The sequence below is a fragment of the Populus alba genome, chromosome 16 (genome assembly GCF_005239225.2).
Source record: "Populus alba chromosome 16, ASM523922v2, whole genome shotgun sequence".
NCBI lineage: Eukaryota > Viridiplantae > Streptophyta > Magnoliopsida > Malpighiales > Salicaceae > Populus > Populus alba.
The window spans coordinates 11,080,674-11,093,434 of record NC_133299.1 but is presented as its reverse complement, the minus strand read 5'-3'; the positions used below and the strand labels follow the sequence as shown (position 1 = coordinate 11,093,434).

General features: G+C 29.5%; 1 protein-coding gene across 1 annotated transcript; it reads right to left on the bottom strand.

Annotated features, from left to right (window-relative positions):
- Positions 1-5,991: 5,991 nt before the first annotated feature.
- LOC118044965 (probable aquaporin TIP1-1) lies at positions 5,992-7,202 on the bottom strand. Its single transcript, XM_035053432.2, has 2 exons — positions 6,708-7,202; positions 5,992-6,584 (listed from the first exon to the last, which is right to left on the bottom strand). Exons 1-2 carry the CDS (start codon positions 7,089-7,091, stop codon positions 6,210-6,212), a joined length of 759 nt encoding a protein of 252 aa, XP_034909323.1. The 5' UTR covers positions 7,092-7,202; the 3' UTR covers positions 5,992-6,209.
- Positions 7,203-12,761: the final 5,559 nt, after the last annotated feature.

Below are 12,761 nucleotides of genomic sequence, written 5' to 3'. Positions count from 1 at the left end.
GGTAAACTTTCATTATTGCGACACTAATAATGGCTCAACAACTAAAAAAAATGCTATTGGTCTAATTTTTTTTCCTACTATTTTAATTTTCAAACTACTTTTAAAGGGTGGTGGATCACACTTTCTGCTGTGTATCTATAAAGTGCATGCAGCTTTAAAGGTAACCACCCTTTGGCTATCAACTTACCTAGCAGTATGCAATAAAAAATGCAAGACCATTGCAACCATTGAATCAAAGAGATATCACATCTAGTTCATAAAAAATACAAGACCATTGCTCCATGCTCGTGTGGCTAATAGATTGGAATTTTACAATACATAAGCCCAAATGATTTATCATTTATCATTTAAGATTGCCTGAAAAATGGTAGGTCAGCAAGTTCCCAAAATGACATGTTCCTAAAAGACACCATTGTGAACTCTTCTAGAGGCAAAACAAGATATGCTTGTTAAGGCCACAAATTTTTTTCTTGAGGGCAAATATTTGGAAATATGTAGAAATTGAAAAGTATAAATGCTTTTAAGTTATGATTATTTGACATAATAGTAAGGTTTGTATAATAAAATAACCATAAATTTAAATCTCTCCACTCACATTCTATCTTTTAATTAAAATATACCTTACATGGGTGTTTGTTTTTGTGGCTACTTCTTCTTTTGGAGCAAACCACATAAATAAATCGTTTGGTTATGTTCTAAACACAAGTTTATATTTGTGGAATCCATTACCATTTGCATTTAAACCGCAGGATAACAAAAGGCACCTTCAAGCTGTTTTTTCTAAGTTGCAGGGTGTGTTTGTTTTAGCTTTTGTGGTTGAGGTTGTGGTTGGGTACAACCCAATTATGCACAAAACTCAACCACAAAAGCTATTTTTTCTTACTTTTTATAGCTTTTTTAGTAGGTCCCACACCCAAACTCAACCTCAACCTCTAAAACAAACACACACGCAAACACCTTGTTTTCCAAACTTCCCAAGCTTTGTCATCTTCCTCATCCTCTCTATCTTTTACTAGTTGGGCATCCCACTTGTCATCATTGTGCTTCAGTAAGAAGAGAACTCAAAACTTCCTAGAACCTCAATGATTCCTCTAGAAAGTACAAGAGAAAAAGAGAAGGAAAAATAGCAGAAGCAGAGGAAAAATAAGAAGGACCATCGTTCATCAACCATGTAGCTCCCTCAGTTTACCACCATCAATGATTCCTCCCTTAGTTGCCTTAACTCCCTCGATCCAATTTAATTCATATACAAGAGATGCAAAAAAAAAGAGAAGGAACAAGTAATTGAACAAATATATAAACAGATATCGGTTATCATGGGAAACTAAAAAAACCGACTTAAGAGTCACGGAGTACCGTTATCCACCATTTGACTGGGGTTAGGAAGAGACTAGCAAAACAAAAAACAAATAAAAAAAAAACATAAAACCAATGTGAAAAAAACAAAATAATCAACCTTCATATACAGGATCACTCAAACCAATGGATTCATTTTCACTAGGAAAAAGATACAAGGTATTTTTTATAATTTTAAGAACATAAAACACATTGAGCAAAATCAATCTTTTATCACAAGTAGATTACAATCTAATCATTTATTTTTAGAACGCTTTGATAGTTTTGAACCATGTTTTGTTGTTGCATACATGAATTGTTGTACTAGAATCTAGCTACAATTCAAAAGTCTTCATAGAAATAGTTGTCATGTTCAATTCATTAATCATTGCAATTGAAATGTTTGAAAACATGGCAACAAATTCCTTAACTTCCTTTTCAACTAGATTCACTTTGTTAGCATTGGCATAATCAACTTTCATTTGAAATTCTTATATTAACATTTTTCTTATAAATAGTGTCCTTTACTTTTATATTGGAAACAAATCATATCCTTGTTATTATTATTTTTTAAAATTTATTTAATTTCTTTTGCACTTTCATATTGTTTTAAGTTTTTACCAAATTAGTTTTAGTTATCAAATTCACTTTAGAATTTATCACTTGCACATTATGGATATGGGATTCAACCTTAATCTTTAGATATGCATGAAAATGTTGAAGGGTATAGTTGCTTTATTAATGCAACATCTTGCTTCAATAGTTATTCTAAAAAACAACCCCATTTAAAGTAAAACTAGAATCTTATTATTAAGAACTCTATGTTTTTACATTTTATGAACTTGATTAACGAGCGGCTTGTTGCTAGTGATCTCGTATTCAAAATACTTTAAAGCAAAAAAATTAATCAACTCTTGACTTTTATTTTTTATTTTTAGTTGCATCCAAGGCTTCTCATGTCTCTTTTGATGAATTGAATTTGAAAATGTTATGAAAAAATTGACCTTACAGAGTATTTAGTATATTACTTCGACAAAATAGTTTAATATTTTCTTCATAGTTTAGCCTTTTATAATTGATAGTGGTTGACACATCTTCTTTTTACTCAAGCAATACTGACAAGTCTAAATAAAAAAATATTATAAATCTATATAAAAAAAAAATATATTATTATGTCCATTCACCATGCTAAGTTTGTTCCATCAAAACAATCTAGTTGAATTGTGACGTACTAGTTAGTAATGTTGATAGTTGAACTTGAGTTTGTCTCCATCAAATAAACACCTTCAATTTATTATTATAATTAGAAAAGGAGACAAATAAACAAAAAAAAATAATAATTGACATTGAGGCATTTAAAAACACTATTTAAGGTGTTTATTTGTTCTATATGAAAACAATATCTCTAAAATAAGACCCTAAACCTTTTAATAATATGAAAAAGAGATAGAAAGAAAAATATATTTTGATTTGTGTAATAAATTAACTTATTTCTAGACTTGAACCTATACATTTGTTAATAAAAATAGCATTTAAGTTTCTGAATTAACCTAAATAACTACTAACTTTTGGTAATAAAATTAAATTTCAAAAATAAAAATAAAATAATTAACTTTATTAGCAATTTTAGTTTGTGATATTTAATATTATAAATATCAATATAGCAAACCCAATACAAAACCTACTATGAAGCCTGCAAAAAAGAATTGTAATAATTTATTACATTAAGGCTATGTTTGTTTCCCGGAATTTATTTTTCGGGAAACTACTTTCTAAACTTTTCTGTGTTTGTTTGTCATTAGAAAAATTGGTCAACGGAAAACACTTTCCAGTCAAAGGAAAATTTGGCTTGGTTTCCAGGAAAGTATTTTCCTGGAAAATTTGGGCGGAAAACACTTTCCAGAAGTTGTGAAAAATTTAGAAATATCATATTATTTGCTGATTATATCAAATTTGATCCTCAAACTTTTGATTGCTATATATATTTTGTTTTCAATATTTATTTTTTAATTTCATCTCTTAAAATTAATTTTGATATTAACTTTGGTCCTTATTTTTATAATTGTTATTTGCTTTTTCCTTATCATTTTTTTATTGAAATTTTTTATATATCAAATTTGGTCCTCATTCTTTTGATTATTACTTATTATATTTGAAATAATTTATGAAATGCTAATTATTATTATTTTAATTTCTTCATCTTTTATTTTTTTTTTATTTTTTAGATTTGATCTCTATTATTTTGATTATTATTTATTTTATTTGAAATAATTTATGAAATTATATTTCTTTTCAATTTCATTCTCATTCAACTTTTTAATTTGTAAGATTTGTTCCTCATTATTTTAATAAACTTGAGAAAAATACAACATTAATAAGTTATTTTCCAGTTTATTTTTCATGACATAATCAAACACTAAAAAGTATTTTCCGACTTATTTTTCATTACACTACCAAACATTAGAAAATAATTCACTTTCCTGGAATTTATTTTTCAGAATTCACTTTCCAAAAGTAAATTACTTTCCAACAAACAAACGGAGCCTAAAATACTATGTTTGTATTCGATTTGAGAAAAACTTTCTTCCTTCTATTCCATATAAACTATTCTAACAACCCCTCATTGATTGTATTTAAGGATGTTTTTGTTTTTTGAAAAGTAATTTTCAGGAAATTATGTTTTAAAATTTTTTTATATTTGTTTACTATTAGAAAAGTTGGTCAATAAAAAATATTTTCCGATCAACAAAAAACACTTTCATGTTAAAAAAATAAAATTGATTTGATTTCTAGAAAAGTATTTTTCTTTTATTAAAAGTTGTGCAAATTTAAAAATATCATATTATTTGCTGATTATCTCAAATTTCGTTCTCAAACTTTTAATTGCTATATATTTTATTTTTAACATTTTATTTACTTTTATTTTATTATTTTTAAAATTGATATTTTTTGTTTGGCTAATCACTATTTTGAGATGAACTTTCTTTTTTTATTGAATTAAAAACAAAGTATTCCAATATCATCAGACATAAACAACAGGCATCACCAGATTGTACAGACAGTTCGGGAAGCATTGAAGACGGATTCATGCAATGTAATTTTGTGGTCGAAAGTATTGACTGCAGATTCGCAAAATTGAGTGGCTTAGGCAAGCCGAGGGCTCAACTTTCCAGCTAAGGAAGCGTACACTGTAAATTATTGGACTTATTTCCATTATGATCACTACCCCACGCTCTATACAACACCATGAAAGTCACTCTCCTTCTGATCCTCAGCAGATATTCACCCTTTTATCTATTTGTAAATAAAAGAAAGCATTTATTTGGAACCGCCAGTGCTCCTCCATATGATGAATCAATCGGTGCGGTGGGTCCTAAAACCCACTTTAATATCCGCTTCAGAGACGGTGACGGTGACGGTGACGATGACATGGGACATGTTGCACAGCCCCATTGGATGACGATGCTCTCTACAGGATACCTCGCCTTCACGTCAATGCTAGGTTCCATCAAGATGAGGCTGCAAATTTGAAATACTAAAGATGATTATCACTAATCTGACCATGCAATTTTATTTAATAACCATTATTCACGGTCTTCCTTCAACACATTATAGAATATTTTAACTGGATTAGCTTTTTTATTCATATTCGTTTCTATCACATTATATAATTTAATTTAATTTAATGTATAATAATAAATCTTAATTAAAAACCAATCATAAACATGCATCGCCAAGAGAAGAATTGACTACGACAGTACGTACGTAGGAAAGGAAGCGTTCGAAAACCGAAAGAATGTTGAGAAAACAGTGGAGTAGCTTCCCCTTACAGCTTTCCTATTGGATGATGAATCCGAACAGTGGAAAAGACAGGACAGGGAGTTGGGTCCGGAGTGAAAAAGTACAGTGGTCTGAAAATGGTCGGAGAGTTTCACGTGCTCAGCCGCTTCAGTCCCCCATAAAGAGGGCAAGGTTAAGCAAATCACCATGTAAGCTGGGGCTGGAGCTCTGCTAGAACTGGGAACCCAGCTATGCCTTGGCCTCAAAATCTATGGGTTTTTTTTTTTTTTTTGGGAGTTGAATTTGGGATCATCATAGCGTTCATGGGTTAACAGTGGAAGCCAATATGATTACAAGTTCAGGAAAATGTATTAACTCAGGAATTAGCAAAGGGCCAGACCTATCTAGAAATTAGTAACGGACAAAAATAGGATCACGGATTTAACTACCTTCCTATCCGAATTAACAAAATAATGCAGTCCAAGTCACTAGAAATTGACATGTGAAGCTTCTCCACAGCCCATAGACTAAAACCAAATGTATGGATTTAGAAAAAAAAAAAAAAAAAAAATGTTCCCCCTTCACGGAATAATCTCTCTCTCGTTAAAAAAGTGTTTTATATTCGTTATTTTTTTTTTTTTGGCTACTTGCTCCAGTACTTCTTCATTAATTAACATGGAAAAAAACATTATGTTATACACGAAAGAGACCAAAAGCCGCGTGTAATTTATATTATAATCTTTTCACCATTATCCTTTTTCCTTAGGCTTCATGGACGGTTACCCAAAAGTTATGGGTTTTTTCATTTAAAATAAAAAAAAAATAGAAAAAAAAAAAGAGCAACCGAAGCAGATCGAAATGAACAAAACAGAGAAATAAAACAAAGATAGAAAGATGATTGGGAATAAAAGCTTACAGGCGAAGCAGATCGAATACACAAACCACACCGCGACATGGTGATGGGAACGATCACAAATGAAAAGGCAGAACAAATAAATACCCTCTTAAAGAAATAGGTACAGAGAAGGAAAGAAAAGCCGTGGCAGTACTTATATTAAAACCATCTCATGCATGCACATTGCCGTCCCACTTGTTTAGTAGTCAGTAGTCGGCAACTGCTCGTGGGTGCCATAGCCGATGAAGAACAGCTCGTAAATGAGCCCTGCAAGTCCACCGCCGATCAGTGGTCCGGCCCAGTAGACCCAGTGATTGGTCCAGCTCCAGCTCACCAAAGCAGGGCCGAATGAAACAGCTGGGTTCATTGAGGCTCCATCAAAGGCACCTCCGACTAGAATGTTAGCACCCACAATGAAACCAATTGCAATCGGGGCTATGATTCCCAAATTGCCCTTCTTTGGATCAATTGCTGTGGCATATACAGTGTATACAAGTCCAAAGGTCATCACGATCTCAAGAACGAAGGCGTTCCATACACCAACTCCAGTCGACAGAGCGAAAGCAGAGGTTTCCTGCGTTGTTCCATGTCAAAACCCAACATTTAGTTCCCGCTGTTACTTTAACTATAATAACGAGCTTAAAACTGATTTGTCGAAGAAAAAGAAATAGAAAATGGTACGTGCGTCTAAACTCACCAAGCCACCAGTGGCGAATTTAAGAAGCAAGCAAGCAACAGTGGAGCCAAGGAGCTGAGCAATCCAGTAAAGGATGCCACGGAACAGGGTGATGTTGCCACCAATGAAAGCACCGAAGGTGACAGCGGGGTTGACATGGCCACCGGAGATGTTGGCACCAACAGAAACAGCAACAAAAAGAGCGAAAGCATGGGCTATAGCTGCAGCTATGAGTCCAGCGGGTGTGTTGGAAGCTCCGTCGGTGAGTTTGCTGAAGGCCATGCCGGACCCTTCACCGGCAAAGACAAAAATAAGGGTGGAGATGAACTCAGCCAAGGCTGCCTTCAAGGCATCGGGCTGAGCTGTCTCATGGTAGTGGCCCACGGCAATGTTCCTGATCGGCATCTTTTCTGTCTGATCAAATTGAAAGGTGGGAATCGCGCTCCCTGCTTGTTTACTCTGGCTGCGGAAGCTAGCTAGAGAAAGAGAATGGTCAGTGCAAGAACTGGTGACCCCTTCGCAGCTTTGTGGCCATACTTATACTGAGAGCACTGCAATTGGTCAACCTGTATTATCCGGTCTCCGGTTGAGATTTGAAGGGTGAAAATGTGATTGGTGGACGGACAGCGTGTGAAATGATTTATTTTTTCCTCTTTGTTTTTTTCACCTGCAGTTGAACATGCGTCTTTGATATTTACAAATATTCAAAACATTATATCGTCTTGAAGCCTACAGATGAAACATCACTGTATATAGGTGCAACAAAGCTGAGGGTCAAGTTATTGACACGTGGTTGTTTAACTACGAGACACGTAACGAGCGGCTGGGGTGGATTTTGTCTTCTCTGCCCTGTCTCTCGAAAAATCGAATATTTAATAATAATGATGTCTCCTAAAATAATAATTAGTGCTTTTCTTTTCTTTTTATAAAGGAGATAAATCATAAATGGAGGAAATTGAAATGTAAGTGCTCCTGAAACTGAACTACACAACTACTGTGCTTTGCGTCAACAAGCACAAAATGACGTAATGTGCATATATATATATATATATATATATATATAATTGTTTTTAATTGTGTTCGTATCATCATCTAATTAATAAAATAGTATTTTTTTAATCTTTTACATATTTTTGAAAAAATAATTTCTTTATTTTTTATTTTTTATATATTTTTTTAGAATACTTATTAATATATTCAATTCATATTTCATACATTCTTGAATATCTTCTTATTCACTAATACATTTGATTAATTTCATAAATATATCATTATTTTAATTTTATATATCTTGAAGCTGTATTTTATATACTTTATTTATTTTTTTTTAAAAAATGTAAAAAAAAATATTAATTCCCAAATAATTAATTTCTTTTATTTTATATTTTCATTAATATATATTTATTTTTACAAATATCGCATTTGGAAGTTTAAACTTTTATAAGATAAAAGAGTATGAATAGAATGCTTGGATAAGTTTTGCCGCACAAGACACCATGTGCTTGTCTGAAGAGAAGCAGTGGGATATAAGTTTGGATAAGAGACTAAATATATATATATATATATTGAAAGGAAAAATTATTGCACACATAGACTTAGATTACTATTTATTGTGAAAGTGTAATTATTATTTTACTTTTCTAAAACATATCAAATGTCTTGGTCTTGGTACTGGGGATATTTCAATCTTCGTGCACAACTCATTAGTTATTAGAGGATTGATGGAGAATATATGTGTTTTTTTATAATTTTTAAATACAATAAAATAACTTAAATATGATCATAATTAAAATAAATAAATAAATTTATAAACAAGGGTATTTCAATCTTTTTACTTTTTAAAACACAATTAAATAACAATTTTATCCTTAAAATAAAAAAAAAAAAAACATGCATTCACAACCTTTTAATCTTTTTATTATGATTTTTTATGTTATTATCAATTTAACGGAGGGGAGTTTGGTTTTTTTACATAAATTAAATATTATTTTAATGGGAAAAGTTGTTGGCGTGTAAAGGTCACATGTGCAGTGCCTCTTGCCGATCAGAAATGCTCTTCTGTCATGTCGTTAGAAGTGTTACCACGTTCTCTTTCTTTTAGTGTGATGCATGCCAACAATGATAAAGGTGGTTTATTGTTATTAAGATTTTTTTTTTCTTCTTTTCTCTTTCTTTCCCTATAAATTACACTTGTTGCTTCATGTTGTTAGTTTGTCACTTCTTTTACTACCATTCATTAGGTAATTGTTCTTTGTATTTTGCGATATCTTAAAAATATAGCTTTTTAGAATCTTTTACTTCCATCCACGTCTTTCTTGGCGTTGCTTGCATGCTTCAATGCTGATCATGGTAGTGATTTCACAAATCACAAGTCTGCTACTGATTTCTATATCTTTTTATATGATTCTTTTATTTTTTTAAAAGAGCAAGAAACAATCTATTATTTCTATCATGCTATGACATCCACTATCAAAAAAATTGTTTGGTTACGTTGGCTACTTACAGATATGAGATTTTTCCTTTCTCATCTCACTTCTATGCATTGTGATAATCAAAGTTATATTAAGATAACATATAACTCGGTTTTTCAAGAACGAACTAAACACAATGAGATGAATTATCATCTTATTCGTTATCATTTCAAGCATGACACCATTACTTTGTCTTTTGTTTTTTTTTTTTTTTTTTATGGATTGCATATTTATTTACCAAGTCACATTTCTATTTCCTGTTTTTTTTTTTTTTCTAGTTGGTAAACTCTCGATGCTTGTAGCTGCTAAATCGTGAATTTGAGGGGAGATGTTATGTAAAAATATAATATTTTATTTTATTTATTAAGGGTGAAATAATATTTTTATTTTCTTTTCAATTTAACCTATATATAATTTTTTTGTATTTAAATTAAAACTATTTATATTATTGTTCACGTTGTTTACATAAAAAGAAATCTCAAATGAGATTATGAGAATATAAGGAGGGTATACCAAAGACTCTGAGTTCTTGAAGGTGATCGTTGAAACGATCATGGCCACTAGCACTGTAGGTCGTTCGATATTTTTATTCAAGATTGAGCTGTCTCTATCATTTTAATATTTGTTATCATATTAATTATGTCGTCTGATTAGGGATTTTGTTTGCTACCTCATCAGATGAGCCTTCAAAATTAATTAAGAAAGCCCTAAACAATAATTTAAGAGGGATTAGGGCAACTCTGGGAATTCAACGTGTTCAAAAGTAATTCGGTAATTTCACTAATTATTGTGAGGTTTTGTAGTCACTTTCTCGGCTCCAATTGATCTATTCTTTTTGTGTTTGCAAAATATTAAGGATAACTCATAAGGTTCTGTAGGTTTGAGTTGTTAAAACTTAAAAGCCATTCCAATTCTTGGTTTCCACGTCATCAAAGGATATACTTCAGCTCTTCTGGCCCTACTGCACTGTGCAAATTACGAGAAAGGGTCCCATAAAATGCTGTCCCTCTTTATTTTCAAATTAAAATACCTCATTGTTTTTTAAAATATTATTTATTTAAAAATATATTAAAATAATATTTTTTATTTTTTAAAATTCATTCTTAACAGCAGCATATCAAAACAATCTAAAAATATAAAGACAATTAATTTAAAGTAAAGATAAAAATAAAAATTTTAATTTTTTTAAAAAACACTTTTAAAATACAAAAACAAACGAACTCTAAATAGAACTAACTAGATCATTTATTTTTTTAAAAAAAATATTTATGTATTGTTAACATATTTTTAAGAAGGAAAAAAAAAATCATGTATAGATTAATTTGATATAACTTCGATCAACTTGACAAGTTCAAAAACAAACTTGGATAACAAGGAAAAAAAATAATTTGACTAAATTAAAATGATGTTTTTTTAAAAGAAAATATTGAGATGACAGTCAACACTGGTCCTCCCAAGTTAACATGTAAAATATATGACTATGATTGTAAGGATCGTGATAACTTCATAAAAAAACATATTAAACCTCAATTTTCAATCAATCTAATGTTAAATAATAAAATTAAAAATAATTAATTAAAAAAAACTCGAGTCAACTCAGATTAACCTGTCAAACTTAGATTATGAGATCAAGATAACCCAATAGAAAACAAATTCATGAAGCACAATTCCAATCAATCTAAAATTGAATGATAAAATTAAAAATAAAATCAATTAAAAAAACAAAAAACTCGAGTTAACTCGGTTTAATCATTATACCTTGAACTCGAGTTATGAGACAGAGATAACTTTATATAAAGTAAATTGAGACAAATTATTAAGTTTAATTCTCTATCAATAAAAAAAAAATTAAAAAAGTTTGAGTAAATCGAGCTAACTTCAAAACTCGTGATTTGAATTATGAGAATATAATAACTTTATAAAAAGTAAATTAAATATGAAGTTTGATCTTTAATAAACATAATGATAAAAATTAAAATTAAAAAAAATAAAATATTATTTCAATGAACTGTATTTTGTGATTGTTTAATAATTTTAAAAAATGAGAAAAAAAAATAACAGAGCTGATCAGCTCTGTGTTTCTAAATATCTTGTCTGTTTCGTGTTAGATAGTTTGTAACGGGGATATTCCCTGACCAAACTCTCACGGGATATATATATTTTAGTATCATTCATCCTCCCGGTGGAGGTCGTTGTTGGCATACACTGCTGACCTAACTCTCACGGGATATATATATTTTATTTTTTTTTTTTTTACGGTTTCAATTTTTTCTCAGTTTAATCGATTTTTTTTTATTTTTTTATTCACCCTTAAGTTTGCAGGGCGTATTAGTGTTAAAAAAAAATCCATCTAGAAGTTTCCACTGTTGAACAAAGTTATATAAGTGATTTTGTATTACTTTTTTAAGTTATACACCTTTTAAAGAAAATGTTTAACTCACTAATTCCTTGCAATGAAATTTTTATTTTAATTAAAACAATAGGGATGGTAGAAATTACACTCAGTTTAACCATTAAACATTTATTATTATTATTATGTTAAAAAATTATTTTAACCTAAATTATTGGGTGAGATTCAAGATATAATTTTATATTAATTTTTGCTAAAGAAATTGTACTCCATTAAATTAAAAAAATATATTTTTTAATATTTTTAATTGATAAATATATAAATGCTATAAAAATATTATTTTGGAGATTGAGAAGGAGATAGAAGCTGAAATTAAGGAGAGAAATATGAGAAATTTAAGCTAAATACTAAGGGTGTCAATAACAGTGTACAAATCTACATCAAGATCATATTTAATTTTTATTTTTATTTTGATCAATAAAGATGTCATGGGATTGCCTTCATCAGTTAAGTTGAAAAACTCATTTATGGATAGAATGTAAAATTGTAAATCGAAATCATATTTGATTTTAAAATTTGATTTCATTTTTAGAGGATGTAAAGTATATTAAAATAAAATTTTAAATTGAAATGAGTTGATAAAGATTTTTACTAGCATTTTGTTATTATCTCGAAATAGAAAGAAAATAAATAGCTAGGATAAAAACATAATTAAACTAGGAGGACAAAACCCTAAAACCCATAATTAAAAACTGAAATACTTATCTAAAAAAACTAAAATCAAATTATAAAACCTTAACTAGTTGGTTATTTGAATCAAGAACTGAAGATTTACTATTAGAATGCCATAAATATAATTTTTTTGATAAATTGTGAAAAGTTGATGAAGAACCAAAAACAAAAGTGTTCATGTAAATTTTTATTTAATATCAATAATTTTTTTAACATCCAAAAAATAAAAGATATTTACTTGTTTAACTTAAATAAAAACAAACCCTAATTAAAAATGACAAAAATATTAGACTCAAATAAATAATTAACTTAAAAGTATGGTTAAAATAAAATACAAAGCCCAGATCTTGTATAAATAAAAACACAATCTATACATTCCTAAATAATAACGTCTTATTACTATAAAATTTTAACTTTATAAAAAATAAGATTTTTATAAACTTATAGCAAAATAACAGGTTAATGTCGTTGGTTATATGAAAATAAACCATCAATTGAATTATAAATGGTTTTTTATTGATA

Bases quoted from the DNA above. Each gene is read 5' to 3' on its own strand.
- LOC118044965 (XM_035053432.2), bottom strand. From the start codon at position 7,091: ATGCCGATCAGGAACATTGCCGTGGGCCACTACCATGAGACAGCTCAG. The intron at 6,585-6,707 runs GTGAGTTTAGAC...GGAACAACGCAG, and splicing joins AATTCGCCACTGGTGGCTTG to GAAACCTCTGCTTTCGCTCT.